The sequence below is a fragment of the Meleagris gallopavo genome, chromosome 4, assembly GCF_905368555.1.
Source record: "Meleagris gallopavo chromosome 4, MGAL_WU_HG_1.1, whole genome shotgun sequence".
NCBI classification, from domain to species: domain Eukaryota; kingdom Metazoa; phylum Chordata; class Aves; order Galliformes; family Phasianidae; genus Meleagris; species Meleagris gallopavo.
The window spans coordinates 5,235,599-5,258,696 of NC_139407.1; the positions used below are offsets into that span (position 1 = coordinate 5,235,599).

The window sequence follows — 23,098 nt, forward strand, 5'->3', positions numbered from 1 at the left end:
ACCAAAGTTCAGGGAGGAGGGGGAGTGAAAAAGGATAAGAGACTTCCTAAGACTGTTTATCTTATAGGGACTGAAAATAGACTTATTTCAAATGACTGGCATTCATTCAGAGGTCGTCCCCTTGTCGTGTGTCGTCCCCCCCTCCAGCCCCCCTGCTCTTAGGAGCTGAGTGGATCTGATTTTAAAAGCAAAAAGTTTGAGAGCCTTCTGGTTTAGAGCATGAAAATAAAAGCTAATGTACTGTCAAAGAGAGTATGTGCTTGGATAAATGACTATCATAGAAAGGACAAGAACTTGCAAAAAGAAACTTGGTGCTTTTCCAATAAGCAAAGTGATTTAGCTGTCCTTGCTTTATTTAAAAGCTTTACTACTGCTGTCTTCAAAGATTGCTAGCAGAATCGATTGCTTTGTAACTAAGATCTTTTTTTTTATTATTAAATTTTCTCTCTATATATTTTGTCTTCCAGAAAAACTTCATAACAATCAGTTCAACAGCAGGTTAATCCAAATGCCTTGCTTTCAGAAATGCTATCTAGCTGTCAAAATAAATTCACTATAGGGACCCACTTGCTTTAAAGCTACTGATAAACATTGCAAAATCAGTACGCTGAAATCAGTACACGGTTTTCTCTTGCTATGTGGGTTATCTTTAAGTGATATATAAGAAACTCTTGAAATCCAAATGTTAAAGTATGTAATAAATGTAGGGAAGGGGAGAAGATCAGGTGGTTGAATGTATTTAAGTACATTAAAAATATAAAAATAAACTTACGCATTACCAAGGCAACTGACCTGGAAAGATGAAAGCTTTTCTTTCCTTTCTTTTTGCTTAACTCTGGCTACATTAAGTACTTCAAGTAGTTATTTCTATATTTTAGAGGAAAGCAGTCCCTTTCCTCTACCGCCTCATTTACTACTGGTTTCTCAGAAACTTGTGGAGGTGAATCTAGTCACATGAAACAGATGCTGAATGTGCAAATGGGTGCTTGTGCAAAGTAGGGGAGGCACTGAGAATTACCTGCTTGTTCTGAGGTCTGTAACTTATGGTTATTTTCTAATTCAGAAACAGGTAAACCAATGTTCACCCATTCTGACATTCACATTTCTGTTTAGTGTGGTAATTGGTTTAAAAAAAAAAAAATCTGCTAAATTCTATTACTTTCAAATAATTGCAAAATAGTGCTCAGAAGGATAGTTTCCAATATGATACAATGTTGGTGAAGTTTAGTATAGATTTTATCTGCTGTGGACTAACGCATTTCTTTCTATGGCAGTTACTAGCTCTATTTTTGGCAAGTTATTCACTGAACTGGAATTGCAAACTAGAACTAGCAAAGATTCTTTTTCGGAGCTAAAAATGGAATAGGGTTTTCCAGTGCTGGGCTCCCCCCTGCTGATGGCACTACGTCAGGTTTTCTCAGCAGTTGCTTTCAGTTTCACAGTTTACATGGGTGCTATAATAACTTCGTTTTTCTTTTTTTTTTTTCCATTGATGTAGTGGAAGAATGTGACATCTTTATGTTGTTTTTCCTGCTTTGATGTGTTAATGCATAGTTTCTACTGACTGTGAGGTTTGGCAGTGAGGGAATTCAGAGATGGGCCTTAACCAAAACCCCTGGGTTCTACCATGTCTGCAGTATGAGAAGGTTAATATCTGGATCCAAACCTCTTGGCTCTGGTCTATTCCTGTTATAAATGCACTTCACTTTGGCCACATGTTTCAATTGCTTTTCGTGATGATTTAAGACACAAAAAAATCTTTCAGGCTGTAGACAGACTTTTAAAGAGGAAGTGACATTTAAGAATCTTGCAGTTAGTTAAGCAAGGCTTGCTTATTTGCTCCTTAACTTTGACTTTTAGAAGCCCCCAGGGAATCACATTCCCCTTCCTCTATTATAATTGTAGAAGTAAGTAACATTTTGGAACTCCTTCTATGAGGTCCTGAGAAAGCTAAGGTGCTTAGTTCCTCCTCACTAGCAGTGTTTATCCAGGTTATGCAAGTACCTCACAGGCTTTGTTTCACCCGAAGTGATCAGTCTGTAAGCTTTTAATGAAGCACCACATAAATTATTATCCGTGCCAAGAACTGTGGCAGCCCATGTTAAGCAATGCTGCAGTGCTTTGTAAAGGGGTGCACAGATTGTTCTGAAATCACGATTATTCTGCTTTCTTAATAGATAACTTTTCTGAGTCTGGCTAGCTTAATGAATTCAATACCTCTCTGAATACAATTACACATGTATCTGCCAGCTGCTTGTGGTATCTCTGTTTCAGCAAGAAAAGCTGTTCTGTGGCTGCACTGGCTCGCTGTGGCTTGTGGCTTACAGCTCTGATTTATTAGGCAGTAGTTGCATTTTTTCCTTTTTTCCTTGAATGATTCAATTGTGATGTCACTTTTTTTTTGTCTTGGCTTTCACCTTTTAAAGAATGTTTGGTTTTTTTTTTTCTGCTGCAGACAATTCTTGTAACACTAGGGAAGTGGGAGATGTCCCAACGCAGCTCTGTCTACCCCAGCACATTCCAGGGCCACCGAATCATTTGTGGTGAGAGTGATTCAGATCTGGTTAAAATGATTTAAAAGAGAGGTTATAGGCATACTGCAGTTCTGCATTTACGAACATAACAGGGAGTTTTTTACTGCCTGATTGAGACCACATGGCTCCAACTTAGACTTTTTTTTTAACGTGGAAATTGTTGGCTGAATGTACTCAAAAAGTTTTTTTTTTCTTAATTGCCTGGAGGCTAAGAGTTGGGATCACGGCATTCAGTGGTAAGGTCAGGGTTAAAACAGTATTTCGTGTTCCTTTGACTAAAAGGAGAGATGGCTTCTTTGAATATTTTGCATGGAATACAAACATGCCTCTCTCCTACGTTACAGCAAATGTACCCCAAAAATTATTTAGGATGCTACAGGGACCTGATTTGAAAGAGACAGGGAGAAGGACAAAGATGAGGGAAGATATCTCTGTCATAGATCACATTAAATGTGTTCTGTTCCAAATATTTATGGATGGTATGGAAAGTAAAAATGAAGGACAATGACCTTTTTGATTGTATATGGATTAATTACTTATTCTCAAAGCCAACATTTTGGACTGCTCTGAAAAGGAACTATATATTTAATGTACTTGCATGTATGTCAAAAATAACATAATTTAGTTTTCCCTTCATTCAGAAACATGATATGTATAAAACACCAGAGATAAATTGCAAGAAAAAATGCTTTTATTGTGGTCTGAATTAAATATACCAGTCTTGCTTACATTCCTAAAAAAATAAATAAAACAACATAAACCACAAAGACCTTTTCTACGTCTTAACTCCAAAACTCCCATTCTGAGGATATGGATATCTTAAGGAAAATTCTGACAAACTGAATTTTACTAAGTGGTTTTAGTGTAATTATTTAAGATAAAATGTATCCACAATCTAAAGGATGAGATTGTAATAATCTACATTGGATGTACCTCATACCATTATACTCTTCTTATACGTGTTATTTATTTGAAATACTCTCATTGTCTTGTTCTTCCCCCAGTGCTCTGATAGTTTTTTCTTCTGTTATGTCCCATCAAGTGATGCATAGTACTTAATACAAGGCTTTCCTTGCCCATGGAGATCCTCTGACAGTATGCTACTGCTTTTAAGCCCCTGTCTTCACTGCTGCCTGCCTTTGAGGCATTGCAATGTTCCAGCATCTGCCTGCTGCATTCTACCAATGGAGTCACTGCTTTTCTGAGTCTTTGTGTGTTTCCTCTGTGACTGTTATGAATTTCTGTAGGATGTGACTTCTAGATAATAAATGCATTTTTATACTGACACTTTATAACTGAGAAGTTTCTAATTTGAAACAATAATAATGTTAACATTAAAAAAAACTTTTCTCTGGTTGTAAAATAAAGTAAATATGAAGAGGATTTCTTAAATTGTTTAGGATCAGTATGCAACTATTACTCTGCAACAGCAGATGCAATAAAGAATTACAAGATTTTTGCTGTCTTTAGGTACTGGGATAGTAAATTTAGCTGGCTGAGACTGGAGAAAGACTATAAACCTTCATACAGTTGTGTGCATCCTTTTGAACTAGTTTCTCAACATGACTTCTTTCTCTAATTTCCATGTGTGCTTTTTTCTTAACTTTTTTTTTTAAAATGGTAAAAACTGGAGAGGGAAAAAAAAAAAAAAAGCCAGCATTAACCTTTAACCAGTGTTGACAAATCCCTGTATAGGTAATTTCTGCCTTACGTAAACTGCAATGTAAATGTTTAAAAGTTATTTCTGAATAATAGATTCACTTTGATAAGAGGTGAAATTTGTCCCTGAAGTGTTATTGTGTTCTTTCAGTGTTCAGTTATAGTGCATTAATGCACATATAAGTCATATAAATGAACTTCAATTGTTTATAGACCTGACAATTATAATAAAGATAAAACAATGCAGCTTTTATACCAGGGAAAAAAGACACACAAGAAAAAAACAAACAAAACAAAGAAATGGAAGGAGAGCACCTCAGTGAGAAGCTGAGAGAGTGAAACAGAGCTGGTAAAATTCTGCTGCATGATATAGGTGGCATGTGGTTTTATGGAAGGATCAGAATATTTGGTTCTGTGCAGCATTTCCAGGTCAGCATTGATAGAGCTGCTAAGAGTTAGTAGGTATAACTTGACATTTTTGCCAAACTTATGACTACTTGTATGGTGTTTTCTGACTGTAGGGCAATCTGGACTGAACTACTCATAAGCAAAATAGATCCCGTCTCTTTCTTCATTTTTTTAAACAGTGAAGAGAGGCATAATGGAAATGGGCTGGAAACAAGGATCAAGGAATTTTAAGGTTTACTTGGGCCATAGAAAGCATACGTAAATATTAGTCATTGCAGTAAAGTGTATACCTTTAAAGCAGACTTGAGCACTGCCCACCAACGTGTTGGATTCCTGTGGAATTTTCAGTTTTCCTAAAAGCGGCTTTTGATATTATTGAATATTTCATTTTTCTTAATGGTGGTGGAAAATACATGTGCTTTGAAACATGGCTGGCTGGGCCAGTGCGTGTCGGTGTATGGGAGAATTCTTGGATGTGATGAAAGTACAGTGCAAGTAGGCCGTGGCCCAGCCCAGATAGTGATTCAAGCTCATAACACTGTATGTGTGTGCTTTTGAATTGTCACTTTTGGCAGCTGGCAGCCATGGATATCCATCTAAAAGGATGGAAACCAAAGTGTTAAGTGAGAGCTATGCTGCATCTTGCAGCCTATGACAGTGCTTTAACTGTACACAGTAGATGCTGGACAGGCAGTATCAGTTAATCACTGTTAATTAGGTAAATGGGATGCCTAGGATACCTAGTCCTCAGGTCTGGTTTAGATAATAAATGTTGTCTTCTCCATAATAGTCTTGTAAGTTTTGAAGTGCACAGTAATGCAGGGGTTAACCTTAATGACAAGTATCTGTCTGCCCAGTAAAGCCAGTAAGTCAGTCACATCTTGCCTGTGCTTTGTAATTTCTGTAAAAGGATGCTGTGCATAAGGAAGGCTGCTGAGGAAATGGTGGCATAGGTTTTGCTGCTTTGGGAGAACTGTGGCTCCAAAGACAGTTTTCCTTCCCCACCCTTTCCTTCCTCTCATCTGCTGTCTCAACTAGTCCCTTTCATTTGGCTCACGCTGGATTATCTTAGGACTCCCCAGATGTCATCTGCAAAGTTATGAGTCCTGCTTTAGCTCCTGATGGGTGACTTTTTGCTATGTCTCTCACTGTACCTACCTCTGAGATAGAATATAAGGAAATAGCGTATCCAAGGAAAGTACAGTTCTGAAGATGACAACTGCCACATACAGATTAAGCCTTCTTTTCACCAGGAGCTGTGAAAAATGTGTTTTTGCTAATAATACATTATGAATCAGTAATCAGTATTGCTGATGTACTTTTTTTTGCTAGTTAATGTTGGAAATTTTAATTCAGAAAGATGCTGGTTTCAGTCCAGACCAGTAGGCTTAGAAATTATTTATGTTACAAATGCAGGTTTGCAAAGTGTCGGAACTGATCTGGCCCATCTAGATACTCCTCTGTTATTGAAAAGAAAGTTGATATTTAGGTTATGATGTAATACAGTTATATGTGTGACCTCAGCTCTGGCTTTAAAAATTTCCTTTTCTCAATTTCTCCTTAAATAGTTTTCTCACAATTCCAGTTGGCATTATATAAAGAAAGTAGTCAGTGCCATTGAATCTGAATTAGAAATTAAAGAATGTATTCATTATAGCCATTATAGCAGGTGTTAGCTGTCCAGATGGAGAATAGCCTATTTAGGAATTATTGCATCCAGAAGTTGAGGACTAAATTTGACAAAAATGTTAACCATTTTCAAGTAAGTGCAAACTAGCTGCATTTTCGCTAGGTCTTGACTATGTAGTTCCTGTTGACTTCTGGGTTGGCAAGCAAATGTGAAAACAACATAAAAATTCAATATATATCAAACTTTAACAAACTTTAGACTAAAACTGAACTGGAATAATCAGAATTCCTTCTTCTGCTCACTGTTTCAGGTCTTAGTAGTGAAAGTGAAAAACTGTCACAACAGCAGAATAGTGTTTGTGTACAAAGTTCTGGTTTTGTTTGTGAACAACAACAACAATTGTTGATTTAAAACAAAAAAACCAAGCACCAGAGTGGAAGTAGTTACTATTGATTTATTTTTTTAAATACACGAAGACATTAGAATTTTTTTCTGCAATTTTGTCTGTATATATTGTTAGATATGTCACACAAACCCTCAAAAAACACTTTTATTTTTCCAGATATTCTGAGGGCACTTGAATGAGGACTTTGTTTAAAGGCTTAGTGATCATCAAAGCTTCGATCTCCTAACAGAAATTATTATACGGGTCTCTGAGTCACATGCCCTTAACTTCAGCCAAACCATCTGTTCTAATTATATGATTGCTGCTTTTGTTATCTGTAAATATATGAAACAGAGTCAGTCATGCTTTGGCTGCATAGTTACAATCAAGATACAGGTAAATAGATCAGTGTTCTCTTCTGCCTTTATTCATTAATGTATAATGTTCTGCATGGATTATCATCAGTGTTTCTGCAACGGTCTGGGAATACAGATCATCATAATCTTGAAGGTTTCAGTCTTAGTAGTTTCCCTGCTTGGCACCCGAGACCTTCTGCTGTTACTGAAAGTCACCGTCAGTGAGAGCTGAGGTGCTTGCTCTCTGCAGTCTGCTGTTCTGCAGGACAATGCCCATCTCTGTAGCCTGAGTCTCACTGAGTGACTGCTGTCAGGCTTCATGCAAGGCACTGACAAAACTGCTGACAGCTTTCTTCCTTTGATCTCAACTGCTGCATTACTGACCTGACTCACACGAATTAAGTATTTTATCTTCCAATCAACCAAGTGTATTTACTGTCTCTACCTTGGAATTACCTACCACAAAGAGGAAGATGATGGTAGGAATAACACCCATATAAAACAGTTTTGTATTTAATCTGATATAGTTTAACTAATGTTCCAGATTAAAATAAAAGGGCTTAGCTATTCAGCTGCAATAAAGCAGATAATTCTTTAGGGGTCACTTAATTGTGCATTTAAAAAGCACAGAGGCTGCAATACGTGACATAGTTGATACACTAATTTTCTACCTTTCATAACTGCAGCAAGATGTTTGCCAGTCCTGAAGGTAAACCTGCGAAGTCCACATTTGCCATTCGTGTTTTCAGTGTGTATCAGACTACATACACTGGATGAAGGTTTCTTTTTTTTCTTAGTGTTGATCTGCAAATTGTTAACATGTCATTATTCAGAGTTTTTGTTGTTGCTTGCTGTTTTTTGTTCTTTTTTTTTTTTCTTCTTTCTGTGAAATATGATTGATCTAAAATTCTTCTTGGCTTCTTTTTAACTATTATGGTTTTGAGAAGTATTACTGCTTCTTGTGAAGATTATATTGCTAGCCATGAACTCACCACTAACTAACTCACCAGAATCATATTAAATGAAATGTACCTCATCTATAGAATTTAAACTGTGTAAGTGCAATTTCACCCTCTTTCTCTGCTCTCTTTACTCCTTAACTCTTTACAGTCCTTCCCTCAAAGTCCAAAATATTATCCCTAGAAGATTATTAGGCCTGGCTGTTATGTAAGAGGTTCCCTTCCACATGTGGCAAAATAATTACAGAATGATAGTTCAAAATTTCCTGTTCAAAGAAGTGTACAAAGAGCAGAGTTTCAGTTACAGACAATATGCATTCCATTTTAGTTAGACATGTAATTGTGTTAATCCTACAAGCCTCAACAGTTCCTTGGGCCTGAAAAATGTTCGGTATTTTACATGTGATTGTTCAGTATTTAGTTTATCTAACCACCTGTAACTGCTAATTTTCTTTCTTTTCCTCTCAAGTTCATCTCATATTGAGAACAAGAAGTGGTAACCTGATGTAAATCTAGGTCTGCATAACCCAAGGGATGGCATCTGCTATGTACGTGAAGGTAGCTGTGGTTATTTGGTGTGCAATCTGAAGACTTATGTACATAACTTCCCTTAATGCTGAGGGGAGTTGTCTACACCAAACCCTTTCTCACAACAGGCAAAGAGACCCCTAAGAATTAAGCTCCAATATTTCATTGTCCTGCATTGCTGTATAATAATTTACATCAGCCTATTCATTCCAATCTACTAGACTTTTCAAAGACTGAACAGTAATTTCATGGCTGATCTCCAGTCATGCAAGGCCAGAATTTCTTCTTATTCTAGAGACCTAATAGGTTTGTGGAAGGTGGTCTTAGACTTAAGGCAGTGGTTCTGACAGGGTTCTGACCTGGCTCTTATACATTGTGAGTGACCCTGGAGAAAGTGCTTAAACTTTGTTTCTTAATAATAAAACATATCTAATTTTCTCATGTTCAATTACCATTGCAGTGCTCAAAGTCCTGTTGAATAAGCTTTTTTTTTTTTTTTTTTTTCTAGAGGAAAGTTTTATTAGGCTACATCAGATGCAGGAACATTCATTGCTCAACTACTGACACACGTGGGTGAGTGGAAGGCATTGCTCTGAACCATTAGGTCCCACCTAGACTGTTATTACAAGATGGCCCAATACTTAGATGCAGTGAGATAGGTACCATGCACACCACTTCAGTAAGAACAACTGGGAAATTTGCAACTGTTTGGTTATTGTTCAGTATCTCTTATTTAATTACACTGAGAAAATAGATGTGTGTTTAATTAATGAAAATATCTATGTATTAATAACTGAATTGCTGATACTTTAAGCCAATCCTTTTTCTTTTTTTTTTTTCCACCTGATACTTGCAGACACTTATGATTAAACTCTGAAGTCTCATAATTGAAGAAGCTCATTTTAAGTGAATGGAAAGATATTTTTTTTTAGTTCTAGCCTTTAACATCTTGATCTCTTGAAGCTGAAGGTATTTTGCTGGGAGGCACTACTGGTTTAGTTCTGAAGGAGATTTATTTTGATGTCACTGTGTAACAAGAGCTTGAAAAAATCACATGTTCTCAAGCAATCCAAATTGCTGAGTGATTGCTTTCGGTACTGAAATACAGAGCCATAGTGGTGGTGGAGCTACAAATAAGAGTTCTTTTGACTCTTAAATTGTGCAAGAAGTTGCCCGTCTCTGACTTCTGAAGCAAGCAGTACTTCTCCCTTTGACTTACTTGATTTATCCTTCCTTGGCTTGGTTATTTCTGGGACAGCACAACAATTTCTTAGGCACCTGTAAAAACACTTGAGCCATCACTTCCCAGACAGCACTTAATCTCAGAAGCCACCTGATGGGAATTTTAGTAATTCAAAAATCAAGGCTTTTTTCCTCTGTCCTCAATGTGATAATGCATCTCATATGCTTTGAAAGCAGTTCCACCTGCAATGATGCCCATTTCCTGAGTTGAGTTGTAAGTTACAGCAGTACCCATACATGTGTCAGAAAATCAACCTCTGTCAGGCAGAAGGTTGTATAATACATCCTCCCTAAACCTGATGATCTCCAAAACAAAATAATGCCCATTAACTGCCTAACAATGGCATATGGGTGGGATATTTTTACATTAAATATTGTTAACCACTTGCTCTACAGTAAGTTAGAACTGAAGAAAATTACTGCTATAAAGAATCTCATTAAATTAACCTGCAGTACCATACTACTTACCTGATGCATGCAAGAGTTCTCAAAAATGTATCTTGCAGCTAAAACCTGAAATATTAGTAACTTAAATTTTCTATAAAACATTCTTGTTTTTAATATCTATATGATTACCTTGCTTTTCAAACACTCATTCATGCTTTTTATTTACATATATAAACAGAAAAAAAATTGAGCTTATATGCACAGAAATGCAGTAGTTACAGAAGTTTCTCTATGAAATGAAGAGGATTTGTTATTTGTAAATCACTGGCTGTATGGCCTGTAAACAATGAAGATGCTTGTAGTAAAAAGTTGTCTGCAGTTTGCATTGTATAATTAGTTACTAATTTGCACAGTATTTTTTCTCTTTCTTGATCAGATGATTAACCTGATCTAGGAGGAACTGAATTGTCTATCCACATCTATATTTCAGTTAAATACTGCTGCTTTGCCTGAAAGCAGAAAAGAAAGTTCTTTCTTTTGTTCCTTGGGAGGTTTCTGAAACTGTGTGAAATCTGGCTTATACCTACACCCAGTCAGTGCATTTGTCTTGAAAAAAAACATGCAATTAAGATCAAGAGTAATACACTACTTTGTGTGTTGGTGATGGACAAAAATAAGCAGAAAAGATCAGTCTTTTAGGCAAAGGATGGAGATAAAATCTAATGTGAGGCAGAGTTTAAACTTTGGTTTTCAGAAATGGATAAGGTGTTATTCAGTAGACATTCAGTAATTTTCTACATGAAGGCTGACTGCAGTCTATGCAGGTGTTTTTTTTTTTTCAGAAGTTGCTATATAGGCATATGATATTTGTTCATAATGATTGAAAAAGAAAACCTACAGACTTTTTCTTAATATTGATTACTTTTTTTTTTTTTGCCTGTTAAAGACTGTCTCCGTGCTGTTCTTACCAAATAAATAAAGTTGTACAGATACCTTAGTTCTGCGTGATCAAGCAGGATTACTTGAAGTATGGTATCTCATTTGGATGCTGTTAAATGCATTTGTGAAATGCTGTTTGCCCCAACGCCAGAGACCCATAAGTGATAAGAATTGCTTCCTTGATACTTTGCTTTTACAAGAGTTCAAAGCCACTTCAAAATAAAGCTGCTAGGTACTTTTCATTGCTTTTCTATTAAATTTTAAAATATTTTCCATTATAATCACAGAGTTTAAAAAAAAAAAAAAGAAAGAAAGTAACATATCCATTTTTTATAAAAGCTATTAAGGCAAGAAGTGAGTAGTCTGTAGTGAACAATACCACAACCTCTTGCACAGCCTGCTATGACAGACATGTTTATTAATCACAAATTTTTGGATAACGTATCCAAATAAGTTGCATATAGTTGCTATCTTTTTTCTGTGTGGTATATTCTCTCCTGTTTCTATAAAGAAAAGAATAATATTAAGCTTGTTCATGATAGGCATGGAATGTAATTTAATTTTGTTTTTTAAATCTCCCCGCTTTTTCCTTTATATACCAGTATGCTGTTACCACACCACATCTTGCCTATCTTCTCTGCTTTGATAAGAATCCAATCTTAACTCAGACTCATTCAATTTTTCACAAAATATTTTCCACTGAATTAGAATGGTTCTGTACCATTTAACTCATTCTTCTCTGTAGTTTTCCACAGTAGAGTCAAATTATAATAAATATGTTTAAAAATAAGTTTTATCTATTTAAATTACTGGTTACAGTTCTCCCACGCCAAAGCCCCATCTCAAAGACTTCAAGAAGAAAGGAAACGTGTAATCCAAGCAGGTCTGTAACCATTCCCTTGAAAATAAAAAGTTCTAAGCAAAGGAACAAAATAAAAGAAGAATTTTCAAGGGATGCAGTCCTAGTTCTAAATATTTTTACTGATTTAATTTATATTAAAATATGCACAATTGTTTTGACTAGTTGCTCAGTTAAAAATAGCTTGTAAAAATAGCAGAAAGGCCTTAGGAAATAGGAGACATGACACATGGGGTAAATTTGACTAAGTTTAGTAACTTCAGAATCATGCATGTGGGGAGCAAATGTTTATATTCTGCATAAAAATAGCTTAGCAGTACCAGGGCTGAAATTAGTGGCACTGAGTGAGAGAAATGAAAATAAGGAAAAATAACAAGCAAAAATACTGTGAAGACAATAACTTAAAATTCTTTTTATCTAAAAATCAAAAGAAAAAAAAAATATGTTTTCTAAAAGGCTTGGTGTAAGTTAAGCAAGTTAATGAGAATTATGAATCTTGCTTTCCTTCATATAGGATACATTCTTATAATTTTTAGCACTGCTGTTGTATTTTCTTCCGTAACTTAACCATTTGTTTAATTAAAAACGTATAGCATAAATATATATTTTTTTAAAACACTGTAAGAGTTAAAAGAACGATAGAAGCTACAGACAGGATCTCTGCTGTTTTGTCTTGTCTGGAGCTTGTCTTGTCAAATCTCAAACTAATCTCACTAAAGTCACCAGCCAAAATAATGAAGGAGAGCAGAATCCTTGCGGCACAAGTAAAGGTAATGGAGACTCTGAGAACTTCCACAAACACGTAGGAAAATAATTTTCTTAATGCCAGGGGAAGCTATGAATAAATAAACAAATGTTTGGAGTTACTGCAGCTTGCAAATGGTGACAGAGGCCGTTGGCTGCTCTTCTTGGGAGCTTTGTAGCCCATGGCCCAGCTGGTCACACCTGTACTTTTTTTCTTACCCTCTCTCTGCATCCTTGGAGGAAGGGTGATGGAAAGCTTGACTTCAGAGAAAGCAAAATTAACTTGTAAGAAATGGCAGGCTGCAATATTGAAAAGTGCCTTGGAAATGTGGCCATTTTTGTATAATTTGGCTATTTTATGTATTTCTGGCAAGACAGTATTGGTCCCTAGGTATCTAATCATTCAGTTTATTCAGCTGTATGTGTAGTCCTCACTCAAATTAGAGCTTGGAGAACACTGCAATACCTGAAGAATCAGTTACATTCTGAATAAGTAATAGACCTGTTTATTATACTACATATTTTTAATAATAAAATTGGCATCTGTGGCTTACAGTATGTAGGGCCATTTCTTAATCTACTTTACAGTGCATTCAAGCACAGCACCAGCTTTTTGTATCTACATTCAGATCTTCAAAGATTACAAAATGTGAATGTTTCAAGTGTGTTTCAATGCAAATGTGCATTGTTATTAGTTATTCGTGCATTGCCTATACAAATAATGGAATTACATATAAGGCTTGAAAATACTGCATTACATATAGAGCAAAAAATGAGCTGTGTGGAAATAATAAGCCTTTGAAATAATCTCATTACAGCGCCAGATTCTAAAATTTATATGGCAAATTTGATTTTGTGTTTCACAGAATTATAGTGGTTGAATGGGACCTCTGGGGATGTTCTAGTCCAACCCTCTGCTAATGCAGGCTCCCTAGAGTAGGTTGCATAGGAAAGTGTCCAGGTGAGTTTTGAATACCTCCAGATAAGGAAACTCCACGACCTCTCTGGGCAGCCTATCCCAGCACTCTGCCATTCTCACATTGGAGCTCTTCCTCGTGTTTGTATGGAACTTCCCATGTTGCAGTTTTTGCCTGTTGCTCCTTGTTCTGTCGGTGTGCACTACTAAAATGAGTCTGCCTTTTAAAATAATGTGACTCTTACAGAGTGATATTTTACAGCCTGGAAGTATTGGAGGTATATGGAGAAAATAAAAGTTAAACAGTGTAGTGATGGAAACATTGCCATTCACTATTCAGTACTGGAATGTTAAGGTATTTCATTTTAGCTTTTCTTGCTGGACATGCTCAACACCACTGATATAAAATTACTTCTTAATTTGCAACTTATCTCTCTCCATTTTTTCTAATGGTCAGAGTTCCCTCCTAGAATTCCTAAGGCTGTATCTTAAAGTTTCACTTCAGCTGCCATTTTAAATTAACTTTTAAGAGTGTGCAGAAAGGAAAACTTCTCTATTCCTCTGTGACTTTCAAAAAACACAAGTTCCAGCAGGATTATGCATTAGAGAAAACCCTGAGCTGTTTTTCTTAGGGCCCTGGTGCTCACTCAGTCAGTGTACTATTCAACTTTGTTTATATTTTCTTCATAGACATTACAATCCCAGATACATGTGTTTGTATGTATTTCCATACATGGAGAGTTGTGAGGGCATAAGGAAAAGAAGAATGAAAACAAAAGACGTGCTATATAAATTGCTGCTTCATGTTGTGTACATGAACTGCCACCCACCTGGCATCTAGATTTCTTTTGTTTGCTATCCTCGATTTGCTGTCATACAATAACATAGAAAATGGAAAGGCAAAGTAGGCCTTGAAGAAGGAAAAACAAGTATTTCAACCTTTGTTCACCTAATATCAAAATACCTCCAATTTGCTTCCTTGGAGAACTGACTTTCTAGTCTTCTGATTGTGTTTCAGTGCATACATCAAATACTTAATTGCTGTCATTTTAACATATAGTTGATACAGCGTAGTTGAAAAGTATGAGTTGCAGAACAGCAGAGGCAGCGAGCAGTACAGTGGAAATGCAGGCAGGAAGAGAAATTGAGAGAAGAGAATGAAGAAGAAAGAAGTAAAGAACAGAGAAATGCAGTATTATTTGAAATTTATTAATATTTACTGACTGATAAAAACAGATTCCATTTTTTTTACATTCCTTTTATTTGACTTTTTTGCCTTCCTCTGGCTTTATTACAATATTCACTACTATTTTTCAAGGCGATTGTTCTTTACAGTGGTTCATGAAGGCTTGCATGGCCTACAGGAGCAAACCCAGGATGCAAGCTTGAGTTCTTATTCTATGAACTGATATATATATATATATATATACATATGTAAAATATATGCGTTGCTTCTATCTGCACGCTTTATTTAGCATTGAGAACCTACAGCAAAGGGATTGGGAAAAAGAGCAGATCATTTTTGTACTCTAGTATCCAGAGCATGTGATACATCTTTAACTCCATGTCCTCCATAGAGAGAAATATCTTTTTTGTAAAGCATCTGCGATGGATTTGTTCCTCTGTTACTTCTGGTGTCTTCTGGTTTGGTATGAGTTGGGGTTTTGGGCTTCTCAAAAGCATTATTATTGCCCTCTCACACCTAGATAATAATCCTCTTATCCTTGCAAGGCTTGGCAGACTGGAATAAACTGGATGTAAGTTAATGCTGTGCTAGTTAGCATAAATTTGGAATTTTCAGTGGCTGTTTTTCTGTGTCTAGCCATCAGTCTTACAGGTTGCTCTGGCACAGTCTTCCTTTGGTAGGGATTTGTCAATTGCTTTGGTGATCCCTTTCCAGAAAGTGAGAATGCTCCAAAGACTTGATTTTGAATACTTTTCAGTTCTAAGGAGCAGAAAATCTTAACTTGGCTAATCCAAGCATAATGGCAGTAGGGCTGATGGAGCCTCTCACTAGGCCTGTTTTTTAATGCCCCATACTACTTAGAGATGAAAATGTAAAAATCAGTCAGTATTTGGCCAGGAAATACTTCATTTAGTTTTGCTAGCTGGCACTTTTCATTCATAAGCTTTGTTGAACTGAAATGGCAACTAGCAAGTTATTGCAGGATGAGTATGTTTTGTTCACTTAATTTTCATGTAATCTCTAAATGAAATTCCCATTAATTAATCTTATCCTGCTATTAACTTGGATCAACATTAAAAAGACTACAATTAGAAAAACAGATAAAATATAATAGAATATAATTAAATCTGTTCCAATATTCTGTGGCGTTGCCCATCATGAATGTGAATTGTTCTTCCCACAGCGTAGCCAAACGTCAAGCCTGTTTCCCAATTCATCAAGCATCACCTTAATGAGGGCTGAGATAGCTTTGTGTTGAACTGCATAGTTCTGTGTTTGTCTCATGACAGCCAGCATATAACGTAGCACGTCAGGACTTGCTGCCAGTGCTGTCACTGGTGTGATGCAATGGGTCTCAGTCCCGAGTGCTGAGGTGTAGCTCCCACTGCTTGAGGCCGGCTGTGTGTATGCAAAGAGCAAGGAATGGTGTAGAACTTGCCCTCTTAAGAAAACAGTTTTCTTACTGGACATCATCTGACAAAAATATGTACGTCGACTTTTCACTTTAGGCTTATGTGCTTATCACAATTTCTTAACCATTCTGTAAGCGCAGTATTTGGGAAGTAGTGGAAAGCCATTACAAGTCGCATGAAACTAAGATGGGACTGATCTGTGAAAATAATTAAGCTGGAGGAGAGGTTTTTCTTCACAGGATGTTTCTGGAAAGGAAAGAAAAATAGAACTAATGGTTAAGTGGAGCCTCGTATTACAGACTCGTCTGTGATTGTCTAGAAATTGAATTAACCTCTCTCCTGTGCATATCGTTTAAAATGAAGCTTAGGAGAGGCTGCCCAGAGGTTAGGGCTCTGATAGTCTGTTGAGCAGAAATAGTAGCAGAGGTCCTCACACCGGGAGGAGGGAGGACTCGTGACAAGGAGAGGAAAGGAAGGGAAGAGGGGGAAGAGAAATGTTAATTTTGGCAGTGGAGCTGACAGAATAAATTTGTCTCCAAGCCCAACAGTTGTAAAAGTAGGCCAGAGGGGTCTACTGAGTAAACAAATGGAAGTTTGTTAGTTCCCTCCAAAAAGGATACTTCTGTGCACTTTCTGGGCACAATAGAAGACAGAAAAGGAACTTACTGGTCTTTTAATTACGGAAGAGAATTACATATGGTTCTAATGCCACTACTAACATATTTTTTAGCCTTCAGGAATAAAAGGTCTGTTGTTGATAAACACAGAGAGCTTGCCCAGATTTCTGAGCCATTAAAGGGAACTGTCTTACGTGCTGGTACCTCCTAGGCAGCAGGGAAGGACTTGCTCTTAGACAGCATGCACTGTTTCATCGGCCCAACATAAATAAAATAGGCTGTGCTTTCACATAGCAATAGCTTACCCCAGGTAAATAGGCTCTTTTGTTGGGGCCTAAGTTTTTTGATAAAGGAACACATGCTGATTATATGTGTATGTATATATCATAGGCTACAGAACCAGCTTATGCTCCTGTTCTGAGGCAGGAGTTTGAAGTTCAGCAATACAGGAACCACAGGATTACATTAGATCAAGTGGATGTAATCTAAAGAAAAAAATCAAACACCTACTATGGAGAATCAGTGAAGGAAGGTTTATTTGAAATGGATTAGACTGCGCTCAAATAAGCCAGTACATAAGATAAGCAGGAAGCATTAATTCTACATGTATAGAACAGGGAATAGATCTAATTTTTAGGTGTGTACAATTTTCTCAAGATAAGAAATGTTCACTGCCTCTTTAAGAAATTTTATGCCACCAAGTTATTTCTTTGCAAATGCCATTAAACACTTCAAAGCACAATGTGCTGCTTTCAATAGCAATTTAGTTTTTCTCAGCAGTTGAAATATCTTCCTGTGTGATGAGCCTGAACCAATATTTTATGTTCTTTTTCTTCTTTGTCTTTCTAAATGTGTGTGGGCTACAGATGGTTCTGTGAAGGAAAAGAACTCCAGAACTCCCCTGACATTCAAATCCATTCTGGAAGTGGAGGACTTCATTCACTAATTATAGCAGAAGCCTTTGAAGACGATACAGGGCGCTATACTTGTCTGGCTTCAAATTCCCTTGGTTCAGATAGTACATCAGCTGAAATATTCATTGAAGGTAAGAGGTGAAATAAAAAGATTCTTGACTCAGACATGAAAGATAACTAAGCTGAAGTTTACTTTTAGTTCTTAGTTGCTTAGTGATAATTGTATGGTGTTTCTCAGCTTCCTTTTAAAGCAGTATATGACAATGGCACTGTATTAATTCTGATATTTCAGTGGATATTCCAAGAATCGCTGGCTAGGTTGCTATTTATTTGAGGCAAAAAGGAGATTAAAAATGGAAAAGGAGGGACAAGTAGAGCTTTTTGTAAACAGGTTTTAAGTAGCTTCTGCAAATAAAAGATTTAACTGGTTATATTAATAATGATTTTCAGAGTAGCAGTAATTCCTGTGACATTTCTGTACCTCCTTCCAGTGCAATTAAAGGTGACTGTCCCAAATAAGTCCTCCTCAGTCATGGGCAAACGTGCTTTAATTCTTCATATTTTACACCCTAACTTTAAGTCAGATTGTATGTAAGTCAGTAATGCAGTGTTGTTTTGTCCACAATCAAGTGACTGTATTTTAGACGCAGTAATATTAATTACATAATTACATTAATTGTGTAAATCCAATTTTTACTTTAGTTAATTTATCTTTCAAGCATTTCAGTAAGATCTTCACTGGTTTTGTAACTCTTTAACATTCATTTAATAATTAGTTGAAACAAATTAATGTAACAAACACTTGTAAATCAGAATAATATTATACTAAAATTATTAAATTGATCTTGATTAACAAAGCAATTTTTTTTCACTGCAATTTAGCTGAATCATAGCAAAATGCATTATTTATAAGGTTTCTCTTGTAATATTTTCTATGCTCAAAACTGTGTTCTTGGGATGTAATAGCAAAATCACCAAGACCTTTTCTGGATTTTATGGATTCTGGGAAGATTTTTTCTTTGCAGAAGGGAGTATGATTTCAGAAATGCTCAGATACAGTACAAATTTATAATTCTACTGGAAGTTGTAACAGTGGAAGCAGCACTGAAAACAAATAGAAAGGGAGATACAGCAAGTAAGAATTCATTTTCTGAGATCTGGCTAAGTTTTACCATGTGGAATTTCTGTCTTGAAGATTTACGACATTTACCTTTCAAAGAGAGAATTGTACAAGACATTATGCTCCTCCCTTATCATCTTTAAGGAAAGCAGATTGCCATGCAAACATTGCTTTGTACATTAATAATCTTGATGACAATGGTGTCTCACACCTTCTTCTGAATATCAAGCCCAGCCACGCAAGACATTTTTATCCTTTACTCATGAGAAATACTTACACGTAGACCCACTTTGCTCACCTGACATTGCTTCTCTTTTCTTACCCTTTTGTGCTACTTAAGGCTTTGACTTTTGTAGCCCATATTTTGTAAATAAATAGAGTCCCTGAGTCCCTGAGTTCAAGTTCTGTTTCAGTGTAAGTCAATCTATGCAATACTATGTATGTTAATATGATTTCTCTATGGTCTGTAATACAAATTCAGCTATGCATATATGTACAAATCCTTAGAGGAATTATCCACACTGCATAAATACCTAGAATAACTTGCATACAGAGGCAATAGCTATTAGAAAAAATGAAGACAGTGGGAAAATAAATACTTTCCCATCTTTTCTTCAAGTGGGTTCAGGATATTTCCAAACACATACATTATATCAAGACTTCCACTGGAAAGAAACATCACTATGTAAATGTCATGTGTAGATTGATAGAAATAGTCTGCAATGTGGAAATAGTGGGTAACAAGTTTAGTCTGGAAATGCCTTCCTACACTGAGTGCTCTTAATTATGGTTGAAGATTTATTATCTGTATATAAGACGTTTTCCTAAGATTTAAGTTTTAACATTCAAGTAAATACAACATTTCCAGTAGAACAGTAGTCATCAGCAATTTTTTTGTCATATTTGCTTCAGTACAAAGGAATAAAGCTAAGATCCTAGGAGGGCCATGAACATAATCAGAGGGCTGGAGCACCTCCCTTACAAAGGCAAGCTGAGGGAGCTGGGCTTGTTCAGCCTGGAGAAGAAGAGGCTGCAAGGAGACCTAATTGCAGCTTTCCAGTGTTGAAAAGGGGATTATAAACAGGAAAGGAATCAACTTTTACAAAGGAAAACAGTGATAGGACAAGGGGAAATGGTTTTAAGCTCAAGGAGGGAGGGTTCAGATTGGATGTCAGGGGAAGTTCTTTCCAGAGAGAGTGGTGAGGTGCTGGAACAGCTGCCCAGAGAGGCTGTGGATGCCTCGTCCATCCCTGGAGGTGTTCAAGGCCAGGTTGGATGGGGCCCTGGGCAGCCTGGTCTGGTATGAAATGTGGAGGTTGGTGGCCCTGCATGTGGCAGGGGGTTGGAGCTTCCTGATCCTTGAGGTCTCTTCCAACCCGGGCAATTCTGTGATTATATGAAAACAGTTTGAAATTAAATGGGCATGGACATGATTTCTGTAACTGTCTAAACTATATAGGTACAGTGTCTTAGCAGATAGGCTACTGCCGATTTTCTTATTACAGAAAATTCTCAACACTTGGAATGTCTTACAGTGCATATTGCAAGTCTCTTGAAGGGTAATGCAGAAGTACCAAAGTTTTTCCTTTGGAATTTGAACTTAAAGGATATCAGTAAAAGATTATTGAATATGCTTTCTTTTCCAGGTGCCAGTTCCACAGATTCAGAGAGTGAAAGTTTAATTTTCAAATCAAAATCTGGAGCTATGCCACAGTAAGTGTGTGAAATAGAACTAATGATGTTCAAATTTTCTTAATGAGGCACACTGGAAAATCTTTAGTAGTTTTAGAATTGAATAAGCATCTTGAATGTATCTGTGTATGTCTTGTCTTTTCTCCTTCTTTCATGTGATATAAATGTGCAGTATTATGACTATAGATTTTATTAATGTGCTTATTCTGAGTCTACCCCTACTTAACAATACTTTAGCAGTTATCAACTTTTCATATTTAGGAGTAACTTTTGGTTAATCAAATCTTTGTTTATAATTGCCTAGCCATGTGCTTCCAGAAAACTATGCAGTGGTCTAGAATATATATATATATTTATATAGAGAGAGAGTGTTTGACTCCTCTATAGGAAGAGATATAGTCAAGCTATAGTCAAAGATTGTATTCCAGTCAAGCTTCCTCCACAGTTGATCTTTCCACTTTTAATGATATATATAAGATGGTTATGCAGATATGAGCACGGAATGAACACCAGTTGAATAAAAATATTGAAGATCTGGAAAATACAAGGTGGCTTATTAGTTACAAACTAACATATTCTGATTTCATATCTTATAGACTATTGTACTGTTTTTCTTTCTCAGGGCCCAAAAGAAAACCACCTCTGTTTCCCTGACAATAGGATCTTCTTCACCAAAGTCTGGAGTCACCACAGCTGTAATTCAGCCCATCTCTGTGCCCAGTCAGCAGGTATTTCCAGACATTTTAAAATTAGTAGAAGTATTTTATAATTCATTTCAAAATATTTAAGTCCTGAAAAACTCTGTCATTTGAGGAACTATATTAATGGACTATAAGCTTATGTTATTAAGAGTAATGATTTAAAAAATTAGGTAGTTTTCTAGCAAATGAAGTGTGACAGTAAAGATACATAAGGATTCTTATAGTGTGTATCTCCGCAGCATGTGAGCAGTTGACATCATGACAATGAAAATTACAGAGGATATTACTTAATAGCAGCTTGTTCCAGTTCCAAAATAATGTAATTTTGTTAAATTAAATGCTACTATCGTTTCTCTGTTCATTTTACTTGGTAAGAGATAAATATAGAAGATCAGCATTCTTTAGTTTATAGAAAGTTCTAAAGGTGCTGTGGATGACTTAGAGTTCACATATAAATCATGAAATGTAAAAAAAAAAAATCTCTATTAAATTGTACATGGTAAATTACTTTCCCTTTCTTTGTTTAATATGGATAAATTTTAGATACTCTTCTTGATGACAAGATCAGTCAAGGGATATAATAACAGAAGATGCAAAACTGCTTTTGTGTGGAGGGACTTAGATGAATGATACGAACAAGTGTTGAACACAAAATATTTCAAGGCAGGTGCTTGGGTACAAAGTTCTCATGGAAAGTGTAGAAGAATTTTGATATCAGAAGTACAACCGAGTGAAATAGTGATGAGAATAGCAGATTAAAATCATTCATTTTTGAATTTGTATTATGGAATATGTTTACACAGATGATGTTATTCAAACATCATATTCTTTGCATTTCATAGTGTTGTTGCAATACTTTGCAGGTCCAAAGCCCTACTTCATACTTGCACCATCTGGATGGATCTAAGCCTATCAATTCTGCACTCATTTTTACTAAGGTATGGTTTATCCATCATGATTTTTATACAGTATTCATTTAGTCCAGAAGGAAATATCAAGAACTTATTATCATAAAGCAGGAGTCTTTGATTGGATAAAAAAAAAAAAATTGCAGATATTATTAGGTAAATACCTTTTCTGTATAAAGACATTCTAAGGTAATCTGACCACTGACACAATGATGTTCTTATGCCTTCTACCTTGTTAATATCATAGAGGAATTACATGCATATTCTATGTGTGACAGATGGCAGCAGAGGGGCAGTCTGACAAATTGGTGTCTGACATGGACATGTGAATGAAGCAAAGCTGTGTCATTGAATTCTTCCATGTGGAAAAAAAATGGCACTCACTGACATTATCGACACTTGCTGAATGTTTATGGACACCAGACAGTGGATGTGAGCACAGTGAGGTGGTGGGTGGTGCATTTCAGCAATAGTAGATAACAGCAGGACAAGGGGAAATGGTTTTAAGTTGAGGGAGGATTTAGGTTGGATGTCAGAGGGAAGTTCTTTACAGAGAGAGTGGTGAGGTGCTGGAACAGCTGCCCAGAGAGGCTGTGGATGCCCCGTCCATCCCTGGAGGTGTTCAAGGCCAGACTGGATGGGGCTCTGGGCAGCCTGGGCTGGTATTAAATGTGGAGGTTGGTGGCCCTGCATGTGGCAGGGAGGTTGGAGCTTCATGATCCTTGAGGTCCCTTCCAACCCTGGCCATTCTGTGATTCTGTGATAGTGACAGTGAAGTGGGTCACCTCTGCTGGCCTAGATTTTTACAAGCGTAACATGCAGGCACTTGCTCATTGCTGGCAAAAATACATAGCTAATGATAGTGACTATATTGATAAGTTGTGTTTTGTAGCTGGTATTTATTTTATCAAATAGTGCTGTTGTGCTCTTTGTATCTGGTGTAGTTTCCATGGAAATAAATAAATGGGAGGCATTACTTTCAGAGCAGCCTTCTGTTAATTA

The 23,098-nt window shown here is 36.4% G+C and overlaps 1 protein-coding gene across 5 annotated transcripts in view; it reads left to right on the forward strand.

Annotated features, from left to right (window-relative positions):
- The window catches only part of PALLD (palladin, cytoskeletal associated protein), a 180,942-nt gene that overhangs the window by 42,267 nt on the left and 115,577 nt on the right, over positions 1-23,098 (forward strand). For all 5 annotated transcript variants that reach the window (XM_085222048.1, XM_010709482.3, XM_085222049.1 and 2 more), the window contains exons 3-6: positions 17,628-17,806; positions 20,442-20,508; positions 21,110-21,215; positions 22,052-22,126. In XM_085222048.1, the coding sequence (XP_085078174.1) occupies positions 17,628-17,806; positions 20,442-20,508; positions 21,110-21,215; positions 22,052-22,126 (427 nt within the window). The remainder of the gene's footprint in view (positions 1-17,627; positions 17,807-20,441; positions 20,509-21,109; positions 21,216-22,051; positions 22,127-23,098) is intronic.